This window comes from Pelodiscus sinensis, chromosome 1 (genome assembly GCF_049634645.1).
Source record: "Pelodiscus sinensis isolate JC-2024 chromosome 1, ASM4963464v1, whole genome shotgun sequence".
Lineage (NCBI taxonomy): Eukaryota > Metazoa > Chordata > Testudines > Trionychidae > Pelodiscus > Pelodiscus sinensis.
The window spans coordinates 134,683,995-134,711,302 of NC_134711.1; the positions used below are offsets into that span (position 1 = coordinate 134,683,995).

Sequence of the window (27,308 nt, forward strand, 5' to 3'; positions counted from 1 at the left end):
TTAGTGTGTCAAATGAGCAGCATTCAAGCCTTACTTTTATTTGCCTAATAAAACAGAATCATTTTTCACACTGTTCTGCCCTGCACCCAAGAGGGTGGTTACACGATGATCCGATACTGAAGTGAACCTGACATCAGAAGCGGACGCATCACTCATATATGGGCACAGTCGGAGTTTTAGAATTGTATTGGATGTTTTAGCTGTATAAAGTTTTAGATAAACCCACCGATAATGTCTAAAAAGGTGAATTTTGTTTCTATTGGTTCTTTCTGGCAGCTAATGCCAGCCTCTGAATCTATATATTTCCCTTCCACTGCTTTGTTATCACTTGTCACACACAGAGCAGCCCTGGCAGAGTGTTTTGGTGCAGCCAGTGCAGTATCAGGAGGAGACAGCAAATCCAGCTGGCAATGAAGGGACATCTCTTCACTCTGGTGCTTTGGTTTATCCTCTTTCTTCAGGACACCATTGGTGAGTACCTGCTTTATATCACTAGATGAGTTGGACAGAGAAGAGCTAGGAAAAGAGTTCTGAATCCACTAGAAATGGGGTGTTCATTCAGAAAACAATGAAATAAAGGACAAGAAAGCAGTTAAGTTAGAGTAAATTTGTGTTTCTGATTATCTTCTGTTTGTTAGTCTGAGAGAAGATTTATATATTGTAATAATCATAATGTTGACACTGTCACAGACTGTGTGTACTTTATAAAACACCCAAGTCTAATGGCTTCTTCAATGCTTAGAAATTCCTGATAAACTAACCACATGGCAAGCAAAGTGGGATTCTGTATTGTGACCTCCAGCCTCATTCCCCTGTCCAACTTTGTTCCTGTGAATGGAACCTGGGAATAATTCCAGATATATTCTTCATGCAACTTAAATTAACATTGCTTCCCAGGGTGCATCAAATATGCTAGTATCTTCAGGAGGGTTTGAATGATGCACTTGTCAGATCATTGAACTCTCCAGAAGGAGCCGGTTTCTGTGAGTTGCTGTCTGAGATGCTGCTGTTCTGCTGTTGTATAGCTGCAATGTGAACTTGAAGATGAAAGTTTTGTGTTAGAAACCTCAAATATTTAACTAGAGACAAACTGTGGTATCACAGCTGGTATTTACAGATTACAGATAGCTCTGCAGCATTTCTGAGACACAGAGTGTAAGAGCTAAGCATTCCAGAGCAAGAACATTTTCTAGAGTGTGGGTTTGTACCTGAACTTGCCAAGAAATTCAAACAGAAGTAGCTGGAATTTGGTCATATGATAAAACTGAACTTTACCAGAGTGAAACTGCAGAGAATTCCACTGGGATTCCTAGGCAACAAATTAGCCTGATGTGGACTGTGTGTAGCTATGGGGTCCTGTTCTCCCTGCAGGGCAGAGAGATTCCCATTACCTGCAATCCACTGGTGAAAAGTTTTAATAGAGGCTGGTTACAAAATGGTTTCTTTGCCTTTAATTTGACTCCATGTGGAAAAGGAATGTCTCATCATACCCAACAGACCATGAGTAAAAGTATCAGCATAAGTTAAATGTAGCTTAGAATGGCTTCTGAGTTTCCTGCCACCCCCACCCCCATCCCCCCAATAATGGGGCACTTTATAAATCTACAAATGGATACCTATGTACAAGCTGGATTCTGACTCCACCCAAAAATTTCATAGAGCTGAAACCAACACTCGAAGCAGGATAAAGTTTTCATCGTTGATTGTCAAAACTTTAGAAAAACTAAAAAAAAAAAAAAAGTAGCAAAATAGGAATAGTTTTATAAAATTGTTACCCATGTTTCATCCTTCCATTGCTAAGCCCTCTGTGTCAGAAGCAGGCTCAATGAGGCCAGAATAGTCGGAGAGATGACTCCTGCAAGTAAGAGCCCAGGCGTGCTCTACAGTCTAGATTTAAATTTTAAAAAAGAGACAGAAGGAGGAAAGGGACACAAATACAGCCAGGGACTACAGCACCAAAGGGTTTTAAAAACAACAGGATCCACTTAAAATCAATCCATTACTCTATAGGACAGTGTTTCCCAATTTTATGTGGCCATGGAACCCTTTAAAAAAAAACTGCTGGGGGAAACTGGTCGACCAAAAAAAAAGGGGGGAAAATCTGTCAATTAAAAAACCAAAAAAACCCGGCCCACCCCTAAGACTGCAGCGGCTGGTAGCCCCTTGAAAATGGCAGCCCCGGTCAACTACCCAGCTCGCCCACCCCTAAGACTGGCTTTGGGGGGGGGGGAGTGATCAGGTTCTCGTGGAACCCTTACTTTCGCTTTGCAGAACCCCAGGATTCCGCTGGACACTATTTGGGAAACACTGCTATAGGAGCTAATGTAAGCTCCTTTCCAACAAGCACTTAAACACAGGCCTAATGTTAAGCATATGAGTTAGCTCAGATGATTAAGCGCTGTTGCTAGTTCAGGGCCATAAAAAGCACAAGGTAGCTGTAACACGATGATTGCTGCTTCAACCAGAGAGCAAATATGCTGCAGTAGCTATGCCCTTCAGGGAACAGCTCTAAGAAGAAATTATAATAGTCTCCAGTCAGCGCTGTAGTGAGATCAGCATAGAACATATGAGCACACAGCTGGTGTCCTCTGTATAATATGTAGGTTGTATGATGAAAGCCCTGCACTGGGAATCTGGCAATAAGAGTTTGTTCTTGACCTGCCACAGATTTAGTGTGTAATCTTGGGGCTTTTCACCTCCTTTCTCAGTTCCTCAAGTTGCCTTTCTGTGCATGGTTGTGGGGATAGAATGTGGAGCTAAAACTTAACATTTAAAAAACCCTTTAAATAAATTAAAATTAACAAAGTAAACTCTTTTGTTCCAAGCCCAACATGTGGGTTGCCACAGAGAGAGGGAGGATCAGAAGAGATCCCATGTTTCTTAACCTGATTCAGTGCCAGAGAACGAATCCCCTCACAAAGGGGGCATTGTGATGGTTCCAGAGCTCCTCAACTTTGCACAATAGTCACTGTGCCCTTGGGAGTGGGTTTGTTTTCACTATGAGATTATATGGAACAGTGTCCTCACAGCCCTCTTCCACCAATATACAATATAATTGCAGCCAGCAGGAGGTCTATGCTCTGAGGGTTGTGTTGTCCCCAACACTCAGGATGGATTTCCAGACCCTGTTACTGGGTTGGGGAATGTGCTGTATAAAAACTGGGCATAAAATACATCACAGGTAATTCTGCATCTTCTCTTTGTGATAAGCAGGTAAATGCAGACAGGGAGAAACATTGTCTCTGGTTCCTTATGAGAATCATTTCAAAATTTGAAGCAGGTTCAGAATCTGGAGGGAAGCAGCAGGGAAGGACATGTGAGCTGTGGGAGAGGATGAAGGATGGTACTGACTGGAAGAGCAGCACCAATCATGAAGAGAGGGAGAGCTGGCTAATTGGAAATGTCTAGTATCCCTGTTATGTACACAGCATAAACATGGAGACATTAGATAGACATATGAAATATATTGTAACCTTCCAGAAAGAGTACTTACTTTATTACTTACAATGCAGAACCCTAACACACAAGAACCCCAAAACGAGAGACAAAGCAGGCTGCTTCCCAAGGCATATTGATTTAGCCATGCTCTCTGCAGTCTGACTACTGAAAATCCAGATTGCTGCTTCCTCAGGAAGCACTCAGTGCCCAGGCTGCAAACAGAATCAGGAAACCCCTTACTCTTAAAGTAACAGCTTATCATTTTAACAGCTTTCAATACCCCACACTCTTCTAGGCAGCAGAGACTTCTGGAGATGGGGAAGGAGCTGGAGCCAAAGGGAAGTTGTGGGGGAATCTGTTTTCCAGTGAGTTACGGGGGAAGGTAGAAAGAAAGAGGATGAGGGACTGATGATGGAAGGAAGGCGCCTCAAAGGACATTGCTGCTGTGAATCACACTGCAGTGACAATGCTCAGCATTCACTAGTCCAAAGTGCTGAGAGGGGAGGAAACACCTTGTGCTGCCTCCACAGTGATGGGAGCTGTAGTAAACCCCAGTGTGCCTGTGCGGTACTGTCCTGGCCAGAGGGGAGAGCGCCCTGCTCACACTGACCCTGCTCTGTGTCTCTTTGAAGGTGCTGACGAGCTGAGGCTGGTGGATGGAGGCAGCCCCTGTGCCGGGAGAGTGGAGGTTAAACACCAGGACCAGTGGGGGACGGTCTGTGATGATAACTGGGACATGGAAGATGCTGAGGTGGTTTGTAAACAGATGGGATGTGGAGCTGCCGTCAGCGCCCAGGCTAATGCTTATTTTGGAGAAGGATCTGGACCTACTTGGCTGATTTTAGTTGATTGTAATGGTGAAGAGTCAGCTCTCTGGGACTGCAGACATGCAGGATGGGGTGTATTCACCTGTCATCATTCTTTCGATACCGGAGTGACCTGCTCAGGTAAGAACTCAGCCAGCCTGTACCTGTAGGAATCTCCCCAAGAGGGAGCAGGAACTTACTCCAAAATGTATGACATCCCTGCTGTCTCAGCACTGGAACTTGCCCTGGGGGATCAAGGTGGGGCTGGCCTGTCTCTCCTTGAGCTCCCCAGGGCAGACTGTGAATGAGCATCCTCTGGGGAGCTGGGGCAGTTGCTGTGGCCAAGGGTGCGGTGTGTTGGCTCCATTAGCAGTCTGTATTGGTAAGTGCCTGTGCAAAATAGCCCAGTGTCTCCCCCAGGCATCAGCAGCTGCAGCAGCAGTGCCCCTGCGTGTGGCTGCTGGATCTGGGATGGATCCAGGAAGGGGAAGTGCTGTGGAGCTTTCCCCAGAGTTTCCCGAGGCAGCAGGGGAGGAACCCTGAGCCTGACCATGGCAAGGTGGAGGGACCAAAACAGCTGGGGGAAGGTGCAGGGGACAAAAACTGCCTACACAGCTCCACAAGGCTATCCCCCTTCCCCAAACGCCCCACAGGGTCAGGCAGGAAACTTCCCTCTTTGTTCCACAGCCTGCTTGGCTGCCTTCCCATGCAGGGTGGGTTAGATTAACCCACCAGGGAACTTTCAAGGATACGCACCCGTATCCCTCTGCACTTTGCATTTGGGCAATAGATGCATCTGTATAACCTGGCTTCATCAAAGGTTGTGCACTGATAGAAACAGCCCTGACACAAGTATTACTAAGCCCTGGTCTGCACTACAGAGTTAGGTCAATATAAGTGGTGTTACGTCAAACTAACTTTGTAAGCGACAGTACTACAATGTAGCTCCTGCTGATAAGGGCCATCCTTAGTAGTTTTGGTGCCTTAGGCATCTCTCAGTAGGAAGGGTTGTGCTCAGGGCCTATGGGGGGAAGTCCTAGACTTGCAGGGAGCAGGAGCAGAATCGGGAAGCAGCATGGGTCAGGCCCACCCCCACACTCACTGGAAGCAATGGGAAGCAGAGTGACACTGCTCCATTCCACTACACTTCCCCAACTCCCCGCCACATCACTGAGGATAGTGGCCTTGGGGAAGGAGTAGAACTGTCCCCTTGTCATGTTATTGGATTTGAATAGGAAAATGCAGATCATTGTTGCACCCTTTGTTGTGTGTTTGCTCCAAATTCTGTGCAAAGTGGGCCAAGTGAGGTGTCTAATGAAAGCTTATGCTGTGCTGATTCTGTTTGTGCTGCTCGTACACATGTATGATTTTTTAATGAAAAAATTATGAATATGGGCTCTGAACTTGTATTTGAAATGTTTTCTGTCCAGGAGACAGCAGCAGGCATCGACCAGCTATTGGCAGGGGTGGTTACTCAGTGAACAGCTATCCTGCGCAACCATCTGTATGGACAATGGGCTTAAGGGTATGTCTAGACTACAAACCTCTGCCAGCAGAGGCAAGTAAATTAGACTACCCGACATAGTCAATGAAGAGGGATTTAAATATCCCCCACTTCATTAAAATAAAAATGGCCACTGCGCTGTGCTGGCTTAGTTGATCGTCGGCACAACGTGGCAGTCAAGACGCCTTTGCCAACCAATCCTGTAAACCTCGTTTCACGAGGCATAAGGGATCGGTTGGCAAAGGTTTTCCTCGTCGACCAATCCGCGTCTTGACTGCCGCGCTGTGCTGACGATCAGCTGAGCCAGCACAGAGCGGTGGCCATTTTTATTTTAATGAAATGGCGGATATTTAAATCCACGCTTCATTGACTATGTCGGGTAGTTTAATTTACATGCCTCTGCCAGCAGAGGCATGTAGTCTATACATACCCTAAGTGTTGCCAATAAACAAGGGTATGTCTACACTACCCCGCTAGTTCGAACTAGCGGGGTAATGTATGCATACCGCACTTGCTAATGAAGCCCGGGATTTGAATTTCCCGGGCTTCATTAGCATAAGCGGGGAGCCACCATTTTTAAATCCCCGCTGCTTCGAACCCCGTGCAGCGTGGCTACACGGGGCTCGAACTAGGTAGTTCGGACTAGGTTCCTATTCCGAACTATCGTTACTCCTCGTGAAACGAGGTGTACCGGTAGTTCGGAATAGGCACCCTAGTCCGAACTACCTAGTTCGAGCCCCGTGTAGCCGCGCTGCACGGGGTTCGAAGCAGCGGGGATTTAAAAATGGCGGCTCCCCGCTTATGCTAATGAAGCCCGGGAAATTCAAATCCCGGGCTTCATTAGCAAGTGCGGTATGCATACATTACCCTCCTAGTTCGAACTAGGAGGGTAGTGTAGACATACCCCAACTGAGGAATTCTCCTGGGAATCTGCAGATCAGCAGGCACATCATGGCTGTTTGCATATCAGGGCATGGACAGGTTAGTTGATCATGTGATCAGCTCCATTTTGGGAGGTACCATCACTCAGGAAAACAAGGGTATGTCTACACTACCACCCTAGTTTGAACTAGGGTGGTTAATGTAGGCAACCAGAGTTGCAAATGAAGCCTGGGATTTGAATTTCCCGGGCTTCATTTGCATATTGCCGGGCGCCGCCATTTTTAAATGTCCGCTAGTTCGGACTCCGTGCCTGCGGCTACACGCAGCATGAACTAGGTAGTTCGGATTAGGCTTCCTATTCTGAACTACCATTACTCCTTGTGGGCTTCTTATTTCAACTTTTTGTCACCCTTTTTGTCATGATCCTTTTTGTCATGAGTTAAGATGAGTTAAGCTACTTTGACTTCAGCTATGCAATTGATGTAGCTGAAGTTACGTAGCTAACTCGACTTTGTCCCATAGTAGTGACATAGCCTCAGTTCCTGTGCCATGTTCAACACCGGTGCAAGTATCTTCTGGGGCCATGAGTCTCTGAGCTTAATTCTGAGTTTTCCATGTAGCCACAGTTTCTTGGCTGATCCCCATGTATGTGACTGAGGCTATGTCTACCCTACAATGATCTTTCAGAAAAAGGTACGCAAATGTTTGGAAGAGATTTTCCGACGTTTGGCCCGTTTACATTGGGCCAAATTTCAGAAAGGCCTCCACTTTCGGAACAGCCCTTCTTCCTTGTGGGAGGAGGAAGACAGGGCTTCCAAAAGAGCATGTCTGCTGTTCCACAAAAAAGTGGGAGCCTTGCAGCAACATCCCCCTCCCCCCATTCCCTGATGGCTTTGTTCTTGTCTCTGCAGCAGCATTTCAGGGATTGTGAACTTCTGGGCCTGTCGATGCTGCTAGGTGGATCTAGGGAGTATCCAAAGAGCGCAAAGGAACTTGACCAGCTATCTAGGAACTAGGCCCAAGCATTTACAAAGCAAATGCTGACTAAACATGAAGTGGAAACCTACTTGTGTGAGAAACCCTCACACCATACATCCAGTTCCAGTGTACCTGGTTTTGAGGGATGTAATCAGTATTCCCTCTATTTGTTTCCATCTATGTACAGCATAAATGTTGTTACATGCATTAAGGTAATGTGCAGATGTGAGCCACAAACAGAAACAAAAACCCTAGACATAATGTATGGTGTTAAAAAATTACCATAGGGATAATTTCTCCAGCCACAGTGGCGTAGTGAGGGAGAGATGGGGGCAGTTGCCCCCAGGTGCCATGCTAAGGGGTGCCAATTTAGTCCCCCTCCAATCCCCCTGTCATCCCTCGGCTCGCCTGCTGTTCCTCTGACCATCATCGCCAGCTGGAGCCTCTTCTCTGCCTCTCCATCCCCAGCCCGAGCGTCCTCCATCTCCGCTGGCAGGTTAGTGCATGCGGGGGCCAGGCCTCAAACTGGAGTGGGTGGGGGAAGATGCAGTACAATCTCTCCCCCTTCTTCCCAGGGTCAAGCTCAGCTGTGCACCAGGTTCTGGGCCCTGCCACGCAGCAGCAGCAGCAGGGTGGAGGCACAAATTTTGCCTTTGCCCCTGGGCACATAACACCCTTGCTACACCTCTCTCCAGCCAGGGCAGGTTAGTCATTTTAGAACTCAAATACTCAAAGAATTAAAATTAAGAATTTAATTTCAAAGAATTAAATTTGAGAGAAATACAAATTATGAAATGAATAGAACTGAAATAGCACACTTTGGGTAAGTGTCTACACAGCAGCATTATTTCAGAATAACTGGCGTTATTCTGAAATAAGATAGAGAGTATCTACACTACAAGCATTTATTTAAAAATAATATTGAGCTGCAGGATGACTTACTCCGACTACTGTAACCCTCATTCTTTCTTTGCCTGCCTGCTGTGTAGACAGCGCCAAAAGCCCAGTTGACGTAGCTGAAGCTGTGTAGCTTAATTTGACTTAAGCCCTGCTGTATAAATGTGCCCTTGGAAATAATAAAATTACAAAGATTATTTGTGCATTTCAAAATCTAAAAGTAACAATAATAGATGTGTTAGGTGAGTGTGAAATACTTTGTGTGCATGTGCAATTTGATATGTGTTTGTGACACAGACAGGGTTTGTGCTGGCTGCTGGGAAAGTCTCTGAGAGCTGCCATGTGCTGTCTCTTTAAGGTACTGTCACTGAGGGCATGTCTACACAGCAGGGCTAAAGCCAAAATAAGCAGTGCAACTCGAGCTATGTCAATTGTGTAGCTTAAGTCAAAATACACTATTTTGGTTTTTAACTCTGTCTGTTAGAGCACTTTTCCTTCGCCTTCCCTTACTCCTCATGCTGTAAGGGTTACAGGAGTTGGAGTAAGCAGTCTTCCAGCTTGACATTATTTCGACATTAAGTCAAAATAACTATTTGTAGTGTAGACACGGTGTCAGCCGACGGTCAGGGCAGTGTATGCGTGTGTGTTACACCCAAGTCTTCAACTGCTGAGACACAAAGTCTCGTTGCAGTGGGCAGCCTAGGAGACTGGAGGGCGCCCCGAAAAATAGTTTAACGTCTGTGATTTTACTGCTAGGACCGGGGTCCTGTCGCAGAGGGCAGCCAACAGGCTGTCAGACGCCCCGAGTTTATGGGAAGAGCTTATTACACCTTAGATTTCAGCTGCTAGAATTCGTAATTCCTTCGCAGCGGGCAGCCTTGGGGAAAGACTGAAAGGTGCCCCAGTGGATTGTGCCACCTGGGTGTGACACAAATCCAAACGCCCAAGCTCTCCCTATATCTGTCCCTAATGACCGGCTGAAGTTCTTTTAAATTGTGCTTGGTTCTATTACAGCAACTGAAGGAGTCAGGTTAAAACTTAAACAGTTACAGGTTTATTTGAGGAAGCTTATAAATTATATGGTTGCAATGGCTATTGTTCTATTTCTTAACTACTAGCAAAATATAGATCTTAAAAATGGTTACAAAGAAGATAAAGATAGAAAAATAGAAATAATGGTATCAAGTAACAGCTTACTCTTTCTATGTGTACACTTAAGACAGAGGACCACATCCAGGTACAATTTTTACCCCCTTCTGTGCCTCTCAACTCCAGCATGTCAGGCCAGGGCCGGTCCCTCAATTCCTAGGAAAGACAAAAATACGAGGTGGGCGTCCCCATAGAACCTCGGGAGGTCAAACACCTAACCCGACCAGCAGGTAGAGGGTAGAATGACACTCAAAGTGAGTGTGTGCTGGACCCATCTTTTATACTCATGGGGTCACGTATTTCTCTATCTTGTCTGTCATGCCAAATGCGGCTGGTCTGTCTTTTGTGAGACCAGTTCTTACAAGGGAGTTGTGAACTTAATTTACACTTGTAAGAGAGATAACTAAATTGGAATTACTGGGGATTCTTTTCTCAGTGGGAAATTCCTCTCCCAGGGACTGTGTGTGTGTTCGAATCAACATAGGTGCCAGCCGGGCACTCTCGCATATCCTGATCTCGCATCAAAGCAGATCAAAGCTTAATGGCTATGCTGATTGCCTTAATCGCTCTCTCTCCACATATCTATGTTTTCAGCTTCTCAGGATCAGATGAGCCAGCATAGACTATGCTGATTTTACTGCTCCTTCTCTGCCCTGTATGCTTCAGAGAGGCAAATAAGATGGATGATATGGGGGGTTAGTCTGTCTGGCTACACACGGACTATGTTATTTCTGAATAACGTCAGGTATTCCAAAATAACACTGCTGTGTAGATATAGCCTGACTATTGGAAGACTTGTTCAAACTTCAGAAACTTTCCTGCTCCCAAGCCCTGTCATCCCTCCCCTGTTCTCTAGAAGCAAAATGCAGGACAATGTAGCACTTTAAAGACTAACAAGATGGTTTATTAGATGATGAGCTTTCGTGGGCCAGACCCACTTCCTCAGATCAAAATAGTGGAAGAAAGTAGTCACAACCATATATACCAAAGGATACAATTAAAAAATGAACACATCTGAAAAGGACAAATCACATTGCAGAACAGGAGGGGGATGCGGGGGGGGGGGAGGAAGGAAGGTAAGTGTCTGTGAATTGATGATATTAGAGGTAGGGAGAGTGGGATGTTTGTGAGTTAATGGTATTAGAGGTGATAATTGGGGAAACTATCTTGGTAATGGGTGAGATAGTTCAAATGTTTGTTAAGTCCTTGTTGGCAAGTGTCAAATTTTAACATGAATGACAGTTCAGAGGATTCCCTTTCAAGTGCAGATGTAAAAGGTCTTTGTAGCAGAATGCAGGTGGTCAAGTCATTGAGAGAGTGTCCTCTGTTCTCTAGAGACAGAGTACATGGGCAGGAGAAGGCAGAATGTGTGAAAGCAACTTTCTCACCCACCCTGCTCTATACAGCTGTCAGGGGGCCTGGGAGCAGCTGGCCAGGGGCCCCAAGACAAAGGGCAGGAGCAACATAGCTGCAAAGCAGTAGGGGCACCTGAACACACACTGCTGGGTGTATGGTTCTGCTAGTCTAGTGTACAGCACTTGAATCACCCCCGGTGGCTGAACAACTGTGCAGATTAAAATTCACTAACAAAAATCTTCATTAACAGTTCAGGCTGCCAGGAGGTAGCTTGTGTCCTTCCAGGACATCAAACTGGGCATTACATAAGTAAGGTAAATGCCAACATAGCCTTAATGCTGCGCGTGCGCGCGCGCGCACACACACACACACACACACACACACAGACACACACAGAATTTGACTAGATATTGACACTGGGAACTATTTCCATGTACTCTAGCTGCATTAGCTGTGTCAGATGGTGGCAGCATCAGCTTCGCAGTGCTGTGAACTGCTGTGATATGAGAAGATCTAAGTCTGACCCCCTTCCCAACATTTAATCAAAGGTAAGAGGTGCCTGTGCACTCTGAAGGAGGGTCACTTCAGCACTATCTTCTGTAGGATATGCCAGTGGTAGAATAAGGGCAACTACTTGCCATACAGATTGCAGCAGTGAGGTGGGAGAAGAAAGCAGTCTGTGTGTTTAATGATGGGTTTCCCTAGATTTCTGGGGCACTATATGCTAGTAACTCAGGAAGAGTCCCTGGGAGTGCCTCTTACACTACACTAAGGGGAAAGGTAGATACGCTGGAGGACAGGGATAGGGTCCAGAGTGAACTAGACAAATTGGAGGATTGGGACAAAAGAAATCTGATGAGGTTCAACAAGGACAAGTGTAGAGTCCTGCACTTGGAACAGAAGAATCCCAAGCATAGTTACAGGCTGGGGACCAACCGGTTAAGTATCAGTTCTGTAGAAAAGGACCTGGGGATTCCACTGGATGAGAAGCTGAATATGAGTCAACAATGTGTCCTTGTAGCCAAGAAGGCAAATGGCACATTAGGTTGCATTAGGAGGAGCATTGCCAGCAGATCTAGAGAAATGATTATTCCCCTTTATTTGGCACTGGTGGGGCCACATCCGGAGTATTGTGTCCAGTTCTGGGCCCCCCACTATAGAAAGGATGTGGGCACATTGGAGTGGGTCCAGCGAAGGGCAACCAAAATGATTAGGGGGCTGGAGCGCATGACCTATAAGGAGAGAAAGAGAAGAGTGAGTGGGGATTTGATAGCAGCCTTCAACTTCCTGAAGGGAGGTTCCAAAGAGGATGGAGAGAGGCTGTTCTCAGTAGTGATGGATGGCAGAACAAGGAGCAATGGGCTCAAGTTACAGTGGGAGAGGTCTAGGTTGGATATTAGGAAAAACTATTTCCCTAGGAGGGTGGGGAAGCACTGGGATGGGTTCCCTAGGGAGGTGGTGGAATCTCCATCCCTAGAGGTTTTTAAGTTCTGGCTTGACAAAGCCCTGGCTGGGATGATTTATTTGGGATTGGTCCTGGCTTGGGCAGGGGGCTGGACTTGATAACCCCCTGAGGTCTCTGCCAGCTCTTTGATTCTATGAACTGGCTCAAGCCCCACCCAGTAGTCTGGGAAATCCACACACACCTGTGGGCGCCTCCAGGAGGCAATGCTTCCCTACTCACAAGCACAGAGTCTGAGTGTAGGAAAGAAACTTTTAATGAAAGAGAGAGAAGTAACGTGACATTAACTTGGGAATATACCACAGAGTTCAGAACCAACCGGCAAGTAATCATCCCAGCGCAAGTGGAGTGAGCAATGTCCTTTGCCTGTCAGGAGCACAAGTCCAGCAATGTGGGTGTGTCTAGACTGCATCCCTCTGTCGAGAGAGAGATGTAGATTAGGCACATCGACATTGCTAATGAAGCAGAGATTTAAATATCCTGTGCTTCATTAGCATAAATATGGTCACCGTTTTTTTTCGAAATGGAGTTTTTTCGAAAAAACAAACGGCAGTCTAGATGCAGATCTGTCGAAAATAAAGCCTTTTTTGACAGATCCTGTAAACCTCAACTTAATTTTGAAAAAAAGTGGCAGCCATGTTTATGTTAATGAAGCACGGGATATTTAAATCCCTGCTTCATTAGCAATTTCGATGTGCCTAATCTACATCTCTCTGTCGACAGAAGGATGCAGTCTAGACATAGCCTGTAAGTGTCCCATTCATATGCCCAACCTTTCTCCGTACCCCACTCACAGCTGCTGCCCTTGGTCAGGGCAGACCAGAGCTCCAAGGTGATTTTCAGAGCTCACCTATATGGGGAAATCTCTCTCCCCTGGGGTACAAAGTCCCCAGAAGGGTCCGAGGCTGGAGGTCAAAGCAGTGAGGCAGGAGAGAAATCTAGAAGGAAAACTTTATTATGCATGCATGCAGGCTGTCTGCTACCAGAGTGAGAGCAGCAGCAGCCCTGAGAGACAGTTTCAGGGATCCTTTATACAGTATGTTCAGACAGTTTAGTTGTTGTTTTCTTTAACATATCAAAGTCTCAGCAGAAGTACTCTGAGACGTTTCTGTTCACACCAGGAGTGCTAGAAGTAAGTTTTACAGTACAAAGGCACATGAGAACCTGAGTGAGGAGTCTACAAGGCAAACTGTGACAAAGATAAGAGTTTACATGGCAATTTGTGACAGACTAGGAGTCTCCATGAACTTGAGATAGGAGGCATTATAAGGGTCTTGATTAGAGTTAAGATGATTTCTCTCTGTTACAGAGAGAGAGGCCTGGAAAACTTTTAACCCTTACAGCAGTTTTCTTTTAGAGAGTTTTGATTTCCTGCACAGTCCCCCCTTGAACACAATTGGAGTTATTTGATTTTTCTCCTATACCTGCCACTCTTGAGAGTGGGGGTAGAGTGCATCTCACCCACTCCATTGGCCTCTCGCCACTGCCCTGCTGGCTGCCTGCCATTGCTCCAACCGGCTGCCCGCAGTCACTCCCGCAGCTGCCTGCTTGCTCCTGCTAGCTGCCCCACTGTCCACCTGCTGCTGCTTCCACAACAGGCCTGGCTCTGGCTCTGGCTCTGGCTCTGGGTCAAACCTAGTGATTTCAGATCTTGGCCTGCCACCTAGGCTGTCCAAAAGATTCCAGCTCCCACTGAAATATTATTTCAAAATAATAAAGAGACTACTTATGGGCTCTGTTTAAGTCTATCTTTAGAAAAGGGGTGGGAGGGGGGGAAGATAAAAGGTTGAACCAGTTTTACAGCTCATGCTGTAGAGGGCATGTAGCTGACTGATTCAAGCTCCTTCCTTCCCTCCGCTTTCTCCCCCCCATATCGAGTCCACTTGAGTCTGGAAGGGGGAAGTTTGTCCATCCAGGATTCTTTACAATGGCAGTGTCTCTCCTGCAAGCACTGGTGTCATATTTTACAGTTCCTATATTTAGGGGTAGAATAGTTTGTGACCCCACAACAGCCAAGTTACAATACACCACATTCCATTCCAACAACTGACCATCCATCAGGCCTATAGCTCCGACTGAACTGCATTTACATAACCACACTCCAGAGGTACGTCTAAACTACATGGCTCCATCGACGGAGCCATGTAGACTAGTTTACTTGGCAAAGGGAAATGAAGCCGTGATTTAAATAATCGCTGCTTCATTTAAATCAAAATGGCCACTACGCTGTGTCGATCAGCTGATTGTCAGCTCAGCACGGCAGTCTAGATGGGGATCTGCTGACCCCAGAACCCTTCATCGGCAGATCCTGTAAGCCTCATTTCCCTTTGCAGTCCTGACTAATCTACATGGCTCCGTCAATGGAGCCATCTAGTTTAGACACACCCCAGATTACATATCAACAGTTGAATACCTTGCAGGGCAGCTGGCTGCACTGGAAGCAGTGGTTCAGTCCCTGCTTACATCTGTATATATATATATATATATGAAATATAATCTCTCTCTCTGTCCATCTGTTTGTGCAAGAACAATAACAATATCCTCGTAAACAATAACAGCTAGGGCCACCAAATATGGTAGGCAAATTTCTCTTGCCCTCATTTAAAGCCAGGTCAGGATTTGGTTGTGCTGGGAACATGAAAAGTGACAGGAATGGAGCTTCTCCCCCGGTGCCCCCCAAAAAAATGGAAAGGGAAGAGCAGAGAAAGGAGGGCCGTGAGCAGGGATGGGATACTGCAGAGTGAGCACTGGGGACAGCAACACCAGCAAGAGACTTAATAGTCTAGGGATGGGTCTCTGCATGTTGCCAGCCAGGCCACCTTCTACAGGTAAGGTTTCCCATCACCCTCTTAAGCTGCCGGGCCTGGGCATTACTCCTCAACCCAGCTAGGTATTCGCCCCCACCTATGGGGGACTGCACACTTCCTCTCCCTGACTGCTCCACATGGGTGCATGGAGATACCCACCCCCTACTGGGAGGCTCCTATGGGCCTAGAAATTTCCCCTTTCCTCTTCCACTTCACCCAGGGTATGTCTACACTACCCCGCTAGTTCGAACTAGCGGGGTAATGTATGCATACCGCACTTGCTAATGAAGCCCGGGATTTGAATTTCCCAGGCTTCATTAGCATAAGCGGGGAGCCGCCATTTTTAAATCCCCGCTGCTTCGAACCCCGTGCAGCGCGGCTACACGGGGCTCGAACTAGGTAGTTCGGACTAGGGTGCCTATTCCGAACTACCGGTACACCTCATTTCACGAGGAGTAACAGTAGTTCGGAATAGGAACCTAGTCCGAACTACCTAGTTCGAGCCCCGTGTAGCCGCGCGGCACGGGGTTCGAAGCAGCGGGGATTTAAAAATGGCGGCTCCCCGCTTATGCTAATGAAGCCCGGGAAATTCAAATCCCGGGCTTCATTAGCAAGTGCGGTATGCATACATTACCCCGCTAGTTCGAACTAGCAGGGTAGTGTAGACATACCCCCAGAGAGTGGGGATTCCCTTTGTCCCCTGCACCTGCTCACAGGAACTAGGGATGCCTTTCTTTCCTCCTCCCCACACTGCTCCTCTTAGGGCCTAGACACTTTCCTTTCCCTGCTGCTCCACATGGGCATGTGGAGATTCCCTTACCCTGCTGTGGGGCTCCTATCGGGCCTAACAATTTTCCTCTCCTCCTGCCACTTCACCCAGAGTGTGGGGATTCCCTGTTCCTTCCTCTCTCCCCTCCCCCCACCGGGTCCAATTCATCTGGGGCTGGGGAGTCCCTTCCCCTTCCCCTTTCCCTTCACCTTCCCTTCTTCCCTCCCCCACACAGCTCCTCTCAGAACCCGTGGATTCCCTTCATATAAAGCATGCTGTATATTGCATCAGAGGAAACGGTATAATCTGCTGAAACCCACTGTTCTAGCTAAATATGTATATCATTAATGGATATGAAGTGATAAAAGTTGTATAGTTTTCACTAACATATGTTGAGATACTAGTTTTCAGGGGTAACCAATTGACAGGTGAGCGCACAACAGACGTCACCAGCCATTGTCTAGTAGAGGAGTTACAGTTCAATTACTCGCTCACCGGAGACACACTGGGGTATTGCTTCACTGTGGGTCTCAGCAATGCCCAGCAGACATGGCTAGACTTGTGGGCTATGTCTACACTGCCGGGTTCAAGAACCCACAGAGCATCCACACTGCCCACCTGCTCTTGCGCAAGAAGATTTACAGTATGGCATCAGAAGAGAGGACTTCTTGCTCAAGAAGGTAATGTGGACGTGCGGCAGGGGTTTCTTGCGCAAGAAAACCCTATGGCTAAAATGGCCATCAGAGCTTTCTTGCGCAAGAGAGTGTCCACACTACCATGGATGCTCTTGCACAAAAGCACATGGCAGTGTGGATGTGTTCTTGCACAAAAAGAGCACATCTTGAGCAAGAACCCGCCAGTGTAGACATACCGTATTTTCCCACGTACGTGGTTTAAGGGCAGGAGTGGGCAATAATTTTTGAAGGGGGGGGCCACTTCACAAACTTCAAAAGTGTCCATGGGCCAACCTGGAAGGGGTGGGGCCTTGGACAGAAGGGGTTGAGGGGAGAGGGGGCCTTTGGGCAGAAGGGGCAGTCCATGTGCTGTAAAAAGATGCCCATATGTTTTTTACACAACAAAGTAATTACATTTTAATAATTAACTGCATACAACGTTATCCAAAGATTGTCATAGAAGACAACACTTGTAAACTTTGTAATAATAACACTAACATTTTGAGAACACTTGTAACATTTGTAATAACAAGAACACTAACACTAAACTTTTAGTTACATTAGTGTTGGGTGGTATCCGACCCGCAGAGCAGACACGGTTCATCAGGATTAGCTCCAGCAGGCCAACAATGCATTATTTACATGCCCCTCCGCTGGTACAGCTGCTTGGACCTCCCATTCATCATGGAGCACCATCTCCAGCCAATGGGCATTGCGTGAATTGGGACACCAACTCCTACAGCTCACATGGTCTGGGAATGGTACTTCTGTTTAAAGGACTTGCGCCTACCGGGTGACTGACAGGCAATGTAGCCACCCAGCAAGTGAGCCCTTTAAATAGAAGCTTCCTCACAACTCATTAGATGCTGGGGGAGCTGCGAGCCCTTTTAAGTGCTTTTGTGTAAAGGGCTGGTGCCTTTCCTGTACCTGTCAGGGAACCCATGGCCTAGCAGCAGGGGAACACAAGAGCCTTTTAAATAGACGCAGCTGAAAGGGCTTGCAGCTTTCCCAGCTTCTAGTGCATAAGTCCTGAAACGGGGGTGCACAGACAATAATATAACACCTACACCAACGATACTTGATTTTAAGGATATAGATATAAATGTACTTATTGCTATAAATCACACACAGTTCCACCGCTAAGACTTTACGATTTTCAGATGATTGTCAGACGGAAGGTCGTGGCCTTGTTGTTTCCCTACATACAGAGGCATCCACAATGCATCAGTTGGTAGGAACAGGCACAGCTTCTAGTTGCAGCGAGTAAGGTAGAGGGGACCCCTTACTCAATTCCTGCCACCGATTACCTTTTCTACACCTACTTTTATAGCAAAGTGAGACTTGACTTGGTTTTCTAGGAAAATCTACCAATTATGTATTATGTATGCCCCTCTTTTGGACATGTCCTGCTAGTCAAACTGTACTCTACTTAATTGTTAGTTTTATGGCTGCATCAGTGATTTTTGCTCATTAGCATTGTTATGTACCAGCACCAGGTTCCTCCCAATGTTCTTGGCACAGTTTCTCTATATCACTCAACGCTCTATTGTTTAACACACTCCTGACTTTCAAAGGTCGACCGTTGGCCTGGCTCTTGTACACTAGGCTTGAATCAGGCCTGGTTTACTTTGTTAGAAACCTCATTTTGGTCAAGGCAGCCATCGTTAGTCCAGTCAATACAGGGCCAGACACCACAGACATTATTATTCTGGTCAAGATGGGGTTGTCCAGGCTCCCCTATACCACCCCAGCCTTAGTCCTTTGTCCAACTAAGGGTATGTCTACACTACACTCTTAATTCGAACTAGGAGAGTAATGTAGGCATACCGCACTTGCAAATGAAGCCCGGGATTTGAATTTCCCGGGCTTCATTTGCATAAGCTGGGCGCCACCATTTTTGAATCCCGGCTTGTTCGAACCCCGTGCCGCGCGGCTACACGCGGCACGGAGTAGCTAGTTCGGATTAGGCTTCCTAATCCGAACTAGCTGTACTCCTCATTCCACGAGGAGTACAGCTAGTTCGGATTAGAAGCCTAATCCGAACTAGCTACTCTGTGCCGCATGTAGCCGCGCGGCATGGGGTTCGAACTAGCTGGGATTTAAAAATGGTGGCGCCCGGCTTATGCAAATGAAGCCCAGGAACTTCAAATCCCGGGCTTCATTTGCAAGTGCGGTATGCCTACATTACCCTCCTAGTTCGAATTAGGAGAGTAGTGTAGACATACCCAAAGAGCTTAGACTGCAGGATTATGTTTTATTTAGTTATTAGGGTCAGTAGCCCCCCTTAAAGTATGAACCCCTAGATTTCATGTTGAAGATCTGCATAAAGCTGTATTCCCTGGCTTCAGAGACAGCTCTTATATGCGACAGAGTTTCAGCTGCTTGTATCTTTGCCTTTGGGGCAGGGAGTTTGTTTTATAAAGAGGAAGGCAGGTGATTAAGATTGGCATTCAAATAATTGAAGGATCATTAGATCAGCATGAAAACGTTGCCGGGGACGCCACTTAAAAGATAGGGAAAAAAATGGTAGGAATTAATGTTGTGCTGCTGATATTTGCATTTGGATCACTGCTATTAAAATTCTCAGAAAAGTTATTGAAAAAGCGGTAAACAGTGAGGTAGTAACATTTGCAGATACTAAAAAATAACTTAAAATATTCAATTCCAAAGCTAATTGCAGAGAGTTACCAAGTTGACTTACAAAACTGGGTAACTGGGCAACACAAGGGCAGATGAAATTCAGTGTTGATAAAAGCGGCGAGGAGTCCTGTGGCACCTTATAGATTAACTGTAGTGTAGGAGCATAAGCTTTCGTGGGCAAAGACCCACTTCGTCAGTGTTGATAAATGAACCTGGGAAAATATAACCCCAACTATTCATTCAAAAATGTTGGGTAGCTGCTTGAAAATCTCTGCGCAGTGTTAGTCTAAAAACTAAAAAGCTGACAGAATATTGAGAATCATTAGGAAAGGAATAGATAATTATATAGAGGCAATATGGTATTTTCTGTCTTAAGTCATTGTATGCCCACATCTTGAATACTGTATGCAGATCTGGCCACGTCATCTCAGAAAGATGTATTGGATTTGTAAAAGGTATAGCAAGGGCAACAAAACTCGAAGGGGTAAGGAACAGCTTCCATATTAAGAGAGATTAACAAGACTGGGACTTTTTTGCTTGGAAAACAAATGACTAAAGGATATGTTAGATATCTAAAAACCATGAATCATGTGAAAAAATAGACTAAGGAAATGTTATTTATTCCTTCACAAACATAACACAAGAAGCTGATCCAATTAAATGTATAGGCAGCAAATTTAAAACTAACAAACTATTTCTTAACAGTTAAGCTGTGGAACTCTTTTCCAGGAGATGCCCAAATCAGAATAGGGTTCTAATAAGAACAAAATAAGTTCAAGGAGGATAGGTCCATCAATGGCGACTAGCCAGAACGGGCAGAAATGTTATCCCTAACCTCTGTTTGCCAGAAGCCAGGGCAACGGAGATGGATCGGCACCTGGCTTTGGCCACTGATGGAAGACAGGATACTGACTGGGCTAGATGGACCATTGGTTTGACGCAGTTTGGCTGTTCTGATCTTATATAGATCCCAAATGTATTTGGGTACGTCTACACTACAGCGCTAGTTCGAACTAACTTAGTTCGAATTAGTTAATTCGAACTAAGCTAGTTCGAACTAGCGCATCTAGAACTAAAAACTAGTTCGAACTAGCGTTTTGCTAGTTCGAACTAGCGCGTCCACACTGATTGGACGCAGGGGGGCATTTAAGGGCAGCTGAAACTGGTTCTGGCAGGGCATCAGGTCAGCAGTTGCTTTGTGTGGCTGCTGTCTGAGGCTATCTGAGGCTCGTGCTTAAAGGGACCCCCCCGGACAGCCGGTTCTCAGCTTTTCCTGCTTGCTTGCCAACCTCGCCGAGGGACAGCAAAGCGTCGGTCTCTGTGCCCGTCTGTGTCGGTGCTTCCCTTCGGGGGGGACCGCCGCAGGTGGCAACATGGAGCCACGGCTCGCCCTGCACCTTCTGGTGCACGTTCTGGACTTGCTGCTGCAAGCCTGCCACCAATGGCTCGAGGCTGCCTGGCACCACCTGGGGAACGTCAGCCCCCTGCCTCTCCGCCTGGCCGCCCTGGGGGCCGTGGAGGAGCCGCGGCGGCGCCCCGGCACCGGCGTGCCCCGCCGCATCTGGCGTCTGGACACCAGCAGCGACTGGTGGGACCGCATCGTCCTGGAGCGCTGGGAGAACCGACAGTGGACCCAGAACTTTAGGATGAGGAGGGACACCTTCCTGGAGCTCTGTGAGTGGCTCGCCCCTGCCCTGCAAAGAAGGGACACTCGCATGAGGCCCGCCATCCCCCTCCAGAAGCGGGTGGCCATCGCCCTCTGGAAGCTCTCCACGCCGGACAGCTACCGATCCATCGGGAACCAGTTCGGCGTGGGGAGATCCACTGTCGGAGCAGTGCTCATGCAGGTACGGCGCTCGTCGGCCACCGAGCCGGGGGGGAGGGGGGCTGCGAGGAGGGGATGGGCCGCCCCAGGGACAAAGGGGGGGGCGGGAGGAGGCGAAGGCGCCCCGCACCGGAGGGGTCGGGCTGTCCCGGCCGTACTACACGCCGCCAGGGGGGTTGCTTCCGGGAGTGGGGCGCGGGGCACTGCCAGGGCACGCACGCTCCCAGCCACTCGGGCGCCCCACTGATTGACGCTTTGCTGTGTCTCTCTCCGCAGGTGGTCAAGGCCATCAACCGGGTGCTGCTCCGCAGGGTGGTCCGCCTCGCTGACCCGGACGCCGTCATCCGGGGATTCGGCGCCCTCGGCTTCCCCAACTGCGGGGGGGCCATCGACGGGACGCACATCCCCATCCGTGCCCCGGAACACCAGGCGTCCCGTTACGTGAACCGCAAGGGGTACTTCTCCGTCATCCTGCAGGCCGTGTGTGACCACCGGGGACAGTTCACGGACATTAATGTGGGCTGGTCCGGCAAAGCACACGACGCACGGGTGTACCGCAACTCCTCCGTGTGCCAGCGGCTGCAGGACGGGACCTTCTTCCCCGACCGCCACATCAGGGTCGGGGACGTGGACATGCCCGTCTGCCTGGTGGGGGATGCCGCCTACCCACTGCAGCCGTGGCTCATGAAGCCCTACACGGGGCACCTCAATCCCTCCCGCCAGGCCTTCAATAACAGGCTGAGCAGGGCCCGCATCGTGGTGGAGGGGGCCTTCGGGCGACTGAAAGCCCGCTTTCGATGCCTCCTCACCCGTCTGGACCTGGCCGAGCACAACATCCCTCCCGTGGTGGCGGCATGTTGTGTGCTCCACAATTTGTGTGAGCGGAAGGGGGAGGCTTTCCTGCCAGCCTGGATGGCTGAGGCTGACCGCATGGCTGGACACTACGGTCAGCCCCGCACCGCCGCTGTCCGGGAAGCCCAGCGGGGGGCCATCCGGATCCGGGAAGCCCTGCGGGAGAGCTTCCAGGTGGAGGAGGAGGAGGAGGACTGACCTCTCCCTGCATGCCCCACCGGGGCCTTCTTCCACCCTACCCCCCCCTTCCCCTTTCCCCTCCCTACCTACTGTCAAATAAAGACACCTGTTTTTCAAACAAAAACGTCTGTTTATTTTACAGAACTGGGGTGGGGGAGGGAGGAATGAAGGTGGGAGAAGGGAGGGGGAAACCTGGGACGAGGGAGCTGGAAGGGGAGGGGAGGGAAGGGAGGAAGGGAAAGGAAAGCTCAGGGGTGGGAGTCTGGCTGCCTCTCCCGTCTCGCCACACTGCGGGTCCGGGGGCGTCGGTGGGGAATGGTTGTGGAGGGGGGGGCAGAGAGGACAGGGGGTGTGGAGGAAGCAGGAGCGGAAGCAGGAGGAGCAGGGGGAGCAAGAGGGGGAGAAATAGGGGGAGCAGGGGGAGCAAGAGGGGGAGAAAGAGGGGGAGCAGGGGGAGGAGGAAATGGAAAGCGGTCCAGCAGGCTCTGGAGGTGGCCTCGCAGGGCACGGCCCTGCTCCTCCAGGGCCTCCAGACTCCTCCGGCGCAGCCTGAGGTCCTCCTGGACCCAGTGGTCCTGGAGACGGAGCTGTCGGTCCAGGAACCGGAGATGCCGCCTCTGGTAGTCCTCCTGGTTCCTGGCTGTCCTGCTTGCCCGGGCGCGGGCGGCTGCTGCAGGCGGTGTGGTGCGCCCTGCAGGCCCCGGTGCTGCAGCTGTGGTGCAAGAAGACCAGCGGTCAATTACCCCAGGGGCCCAGGTGTGTGAAACCCAGCTCCCCTCTGCAAGGCCAGGGCCCCTGCAGGATCCCCAGCTGCTGCTCCGTGGTGGGCAAGGCCCAGGCGCACGGTCCCGGGGCTCCCTCTCGCCCCAGCCCCCCGTACACATAAGGGGAACACGAGGGTACTCACAGGTGGACGCCTCCCCGGCCTCAGACGATGCAGGCGAGCGGCTCTGTGGGGTGCCTCGGGGGTCCCGGGTCCTGGGAAGGCTGGCGGCAGGCTCCTGGCTCTCAGAGCCCTCTTCCTCCTCCTCCGTGTCCAGGAGCGGTCCCTCTGCCCCGGGGTCAATCACGTCCCGGGGGGCAGGGACGGCATGAGGCCCCAGGATGCGGTCCAGGGCATGGAAGTGGGGGCAGGCCTCCGGGTCAGCCCCTGGCAGGCAGGCCCGGGAGTAGGACTGCCGCAAGTCTTTAATCTTGCAGCGCACCTGCTCCCGGCTGCGCTGGTGGCCCCTGGCGGCCAGACTGGCAGCCATGCGTCCGTAGACGGCCGCGTTCCGGTGGCTAGTGCGGAGATCGTGGACATTGGAGGCTTCCCCCCAAACCTCGATGAGATCCACGATCTCCGCACTTGACCAGGCGGGCGCCCGCCTTTTGCGCCCCCGGGCAGGCTCCCGGGAGCCGCCAGGCTGGTCGTGGGGAGCAGTGGAGGGCTGGGAACCCTCGGATGGCTGGCTCATGTTGTGGCAGGTGCAGGCTGTGCAGGCACGGGTGCTTGCAGCCTTGCAACTGGCACAAAGTGAGTAGCCAGCCCGTGGCCCTTTAAGGGCTCCGGGGCCGGGAGGGGGGCAATAGAGTTTCCCTGGCGTTGGCCAGAGTGGCCACCAGGGAAACCTGGGAAGCCTTAGCCTCCCACTAGTTCGAACTAAAGGGCTACACAGCCCTTAGTTCGAACTAGCTAGTTCGAACTAGGCGTTAGTCCTCGTAAAATGAGGTTTACCTAGTTCGAACTAAGCGCTCCGTTAGTTCGAATTAAGTTCGAACTAACGGAGCGCTAGTGTAGCGCCTAGGAAAGTTAGTTCGAACTAACGTCCGTGTTCGAACTACACTTTCTAGTGTAGACATACCCTTTGATACCTGCTATAATCCACTAGAACCCACTCCACTGCACTTTGGGTGCGACTGCACTGCACCATTATTTTGTGATAACTAGAGTTATTTTGAAATAACAATGTGAGCGTCTACATAGCCATCCCATTATTTCAAAATAATTTTGAAATAACCGATGGCTTATTCTGACTTCTATAAACCTCATTCTACGAGGAATAAACTCGGCTGCTGGGACCTTGTTGGTAATGGGAGCCCGCAGCAGCAGGGCTAGCTTCTGGGAAAGGGATGGAGCCCATGTTGTGGAGCCGGCAGCCAAGAGCCCGTGACTGGGGGGACCCCTCTGTGACAGTTTTGCACACACACCCCACGCTCAGACAGTGTCTTATGTCTTAAGTATACAAATACACATAACTCAAAGATGCTGTCGACAAAATACCTTAGGTAACCTATCCATTTTAATGGCTCAGTGTGCTGGATCTGTGTATCTTATTTTAGTCGATGTATCACTCTTTTATGTAAAAACAAAAGGAAAAACTATGCAGCACTTTAAAGACTAACAAGATGGTTTCATAGGTGATGAGCTTTTGTGGGCCAGAAAGATATGATGTGAGGAAGTGGGTCTGGCCCACGAAAGCTTATCACCTATTACACCATCTTGTTAGTCTTTAAAGTGCTACATAGTTTTTCCTTTTGTTTTAGCAAGATCCAACTAACACGGCTACCTCTCCGTATGTAAAGTTAGACATACAGGATAGGAAATGATTTATGGTTTTAAATGTAAAAATGAAACCTATCAAGGGTGTTCCCAATACTAGGACACCTCAATCTCTGTGTGATCACCTGTAAACAGCCTCCTTTGTCCTTTAAGTCTAAGCAGTGGTTGGTCTTAGGAAGTCATGTGACCTCCCCAACTGGTAGGGACTGGCCAGGTATTTTTCCATGGAAGGGGAGAATGTAGAAACAAAGAATTCCTGTCCAAAAGAAAGGCTATTTAATATGCAAAGTATTCACACTCTTTGGATGGCAAGACACTCCAAAGAAAATAAACCAGAGACTCCAGGAGAAAAAGATCTTCCCTGGCTTGGAGGTTGAGCTGAAATAAGAACAGTTTTAACGTAAATTTGTGATAAGCTTTAGGGTGTTAGAATTAGCTCTGCGTTTTCTGTTATTTTAAATTTGTAATTTACTTTACTCTGTCCTCACTTGCAACAACTTAAATCCTACTGCTTGTACTTAATAAAATCACTCTTATTTACTGTAAGCCCAATGTAAATAATTGTTATCTGGGGAAACAATCGGTATGTACATCCTTCTTTGTTTGCTAAAGGGGGCTTACCTGAATGATTCATTTGGAGTTCTGATCTCGTTTGGGGGGGTGGGTTTCCTTGATTCTGTGGCTGACACTGCATTCTCTCAGACCTGAAGAGATTGAGTGTCTGCATTGCTCGTTGGGGGGTGGTGATCTCAGCTCTGTGCCTTGCCTGGGCAGACCAGGTCGCTGGCCCAGCAGAAGAGGGTGGTGAAAAGCCTGGGAGAGCAAGGAGGCAAGTGTCAGTGGCTGTCAGCATACCAGGCAGCACCCACAAGGGGTCTTCTGTGACTGCACCCTCTAGATCCCTTCCCTGTCTACTCCTTAACATCCCTTATAAAACATTTAACTGTGTAACCAATAGATTTTTGATCATTTACAGTTACTGGTTTTGAACATTTTTTAAATCTCTATTTTAATCTGAAGAAGAGGTGGCTAGAAAGGAGATATCTTTACGTTCTTCAAGTATGTAAAATATTTTTAGAAAGAGGGCGGGGATAAATAGTTCTCCTTCACCACCACTGATGATAGGACTAGAAGTAAAGGGATTAAATTTCAGCAAGGGAGATTTAGATTAGATATTAAGAAAAACTTCCTATCTATAAGATTTGTTAATCACTGGAACCAATTTTTTAGGGAGATTGTGAAATTTGTCATGGGAGGATTTCAAAAAAGAGTCAGACATACCTGTCAGGGATGGTCTAGCTCATACTTAGGCTATGTCTACATAGCAGACTTGACAGCAGCACAGCACTATTGCTGCAGCTGAGCCAATCGTAAGGTATCCGTTGTAGCCACTCAATATGGTGGAAGAGAGCTCTCCTGCCAGCATAATTAAATGATCCTTAATGAGCAGCAGTAGCTCTAAAACTCTGCCGCGTCCAGGGAACGTGTCTGCTCTTCCACTTTTTTTTGTGGAAGAGCAAACATGCTCTTTTGGGGAGCCCTGTATTCCTCATTCCATGAGGAATAAGGGCTCCTCCAAAAGAGGAGGCTTTTCTGAAATTTGGCCTAGTGTAGATGGGCCAAATTTCAGAAAACCTTCTTCCGAAAAAAGAATCAGATTACCTTTTTCCGAAAACCCTCCACAGTGTAGCCATAGCCCCAGTTAGCAGGAGAGTGTCTCCTAGCAATACTGTCAACACAGGCACTTTTGTCAGGGAAACTTTTGTTGATCAAGTGGGTGGTTTTTCAGACCCCTATCCAACGCAAAGAGTCAACCTGTGGAACTCCTTGCTGCAGGAGGCTGTGAAGACTAGAACTAGAACAGAGTTTAAAGGGAAGTGAGATCAAGTCATGGAGGTTGGGTCCATGGAGTGGTATTAGCCAGGGGGTAGGAGTGGTGTCCCTGCCCAAGGTTTGTGGAAGGCTGAAGAGGGATGGCACAAGACAAATGGCTTGGTCACTGTCTTCGGTCCATCCCCTCCAAGGTCCCTAGGGGTGGCCGCTGTCGGCAGACAGGCTACTGGGCTAGATGGACCTTTGGTCTGACCCAGTACGGCCATTGTAAGCTCAGGGTCGGGGGTCTCAGTGGACCCCCTTGATTTTCGTGCACACCTGCTCCTGGGTGGCCAGGCTGGCAGCTCTCCTGCCCTAGCCAGCCACTTTCCAATGCCTAGTGCAGAGATCATGGACGAGGTCCACGATGTCCGCACTAGCCCAGGCGGGTGCCCGCCTCTTGCGGTCCCGGGCAAGCTCCCGGGAGCCGCCAGCCTGGTCCCGGGAAGAGGAGGAGGGCTGGGGGGCATCGGGTGGCTGGCTCGAGCCATGCCAGGTGCAGGGTCTGCTGGCTGGGTGCTGGCAGGCTTGCACCTGGCACAGGCATCGTAGCCAGCCCATGACCCTTTAAGGGGTCCAGGGCCAGGAGGGGAGCAATAGAGTTTCCCTGGCGTTGGCCAGAGTGGCCACCAGGGAAAGCTAGGGAGGGCTAGCCTCCCACTAGTTCGAATTAAG

The 27,308-nt window shown here is 48.8% G+C and overlaps 1 protein-coding gene across 2 annotated transcripts in view; it reads left to right on the top strand.

Moving 5' to 3' along the window:
- Positions 1 to 347: 347 nt before the first annotated feature.
- Positions 348 to 27,308, top strand: part of LOC112545108 (antigen WC1.1-like) — a 68,322-nt gene continuing 41,361 nt past the window's right edge. For both annotated transcript variants that reach the window (XM_075902522.1, XM_075902515.1), the window contains exons 1-2: positions 348 to 471; positions 4,071 to 4,385. In XM_075902522.1, the coding sequence (XP_075758637.1) occupies positions 411 to 471; positions 4,071 to 4,385 (376 nt within the window). In that variant the 5' untranslated portion in view covers positions 348 to 410. The remainder of the gene's footprint in view (positions 472 to 4,070; positions 4,386 to 27,308) is intronic.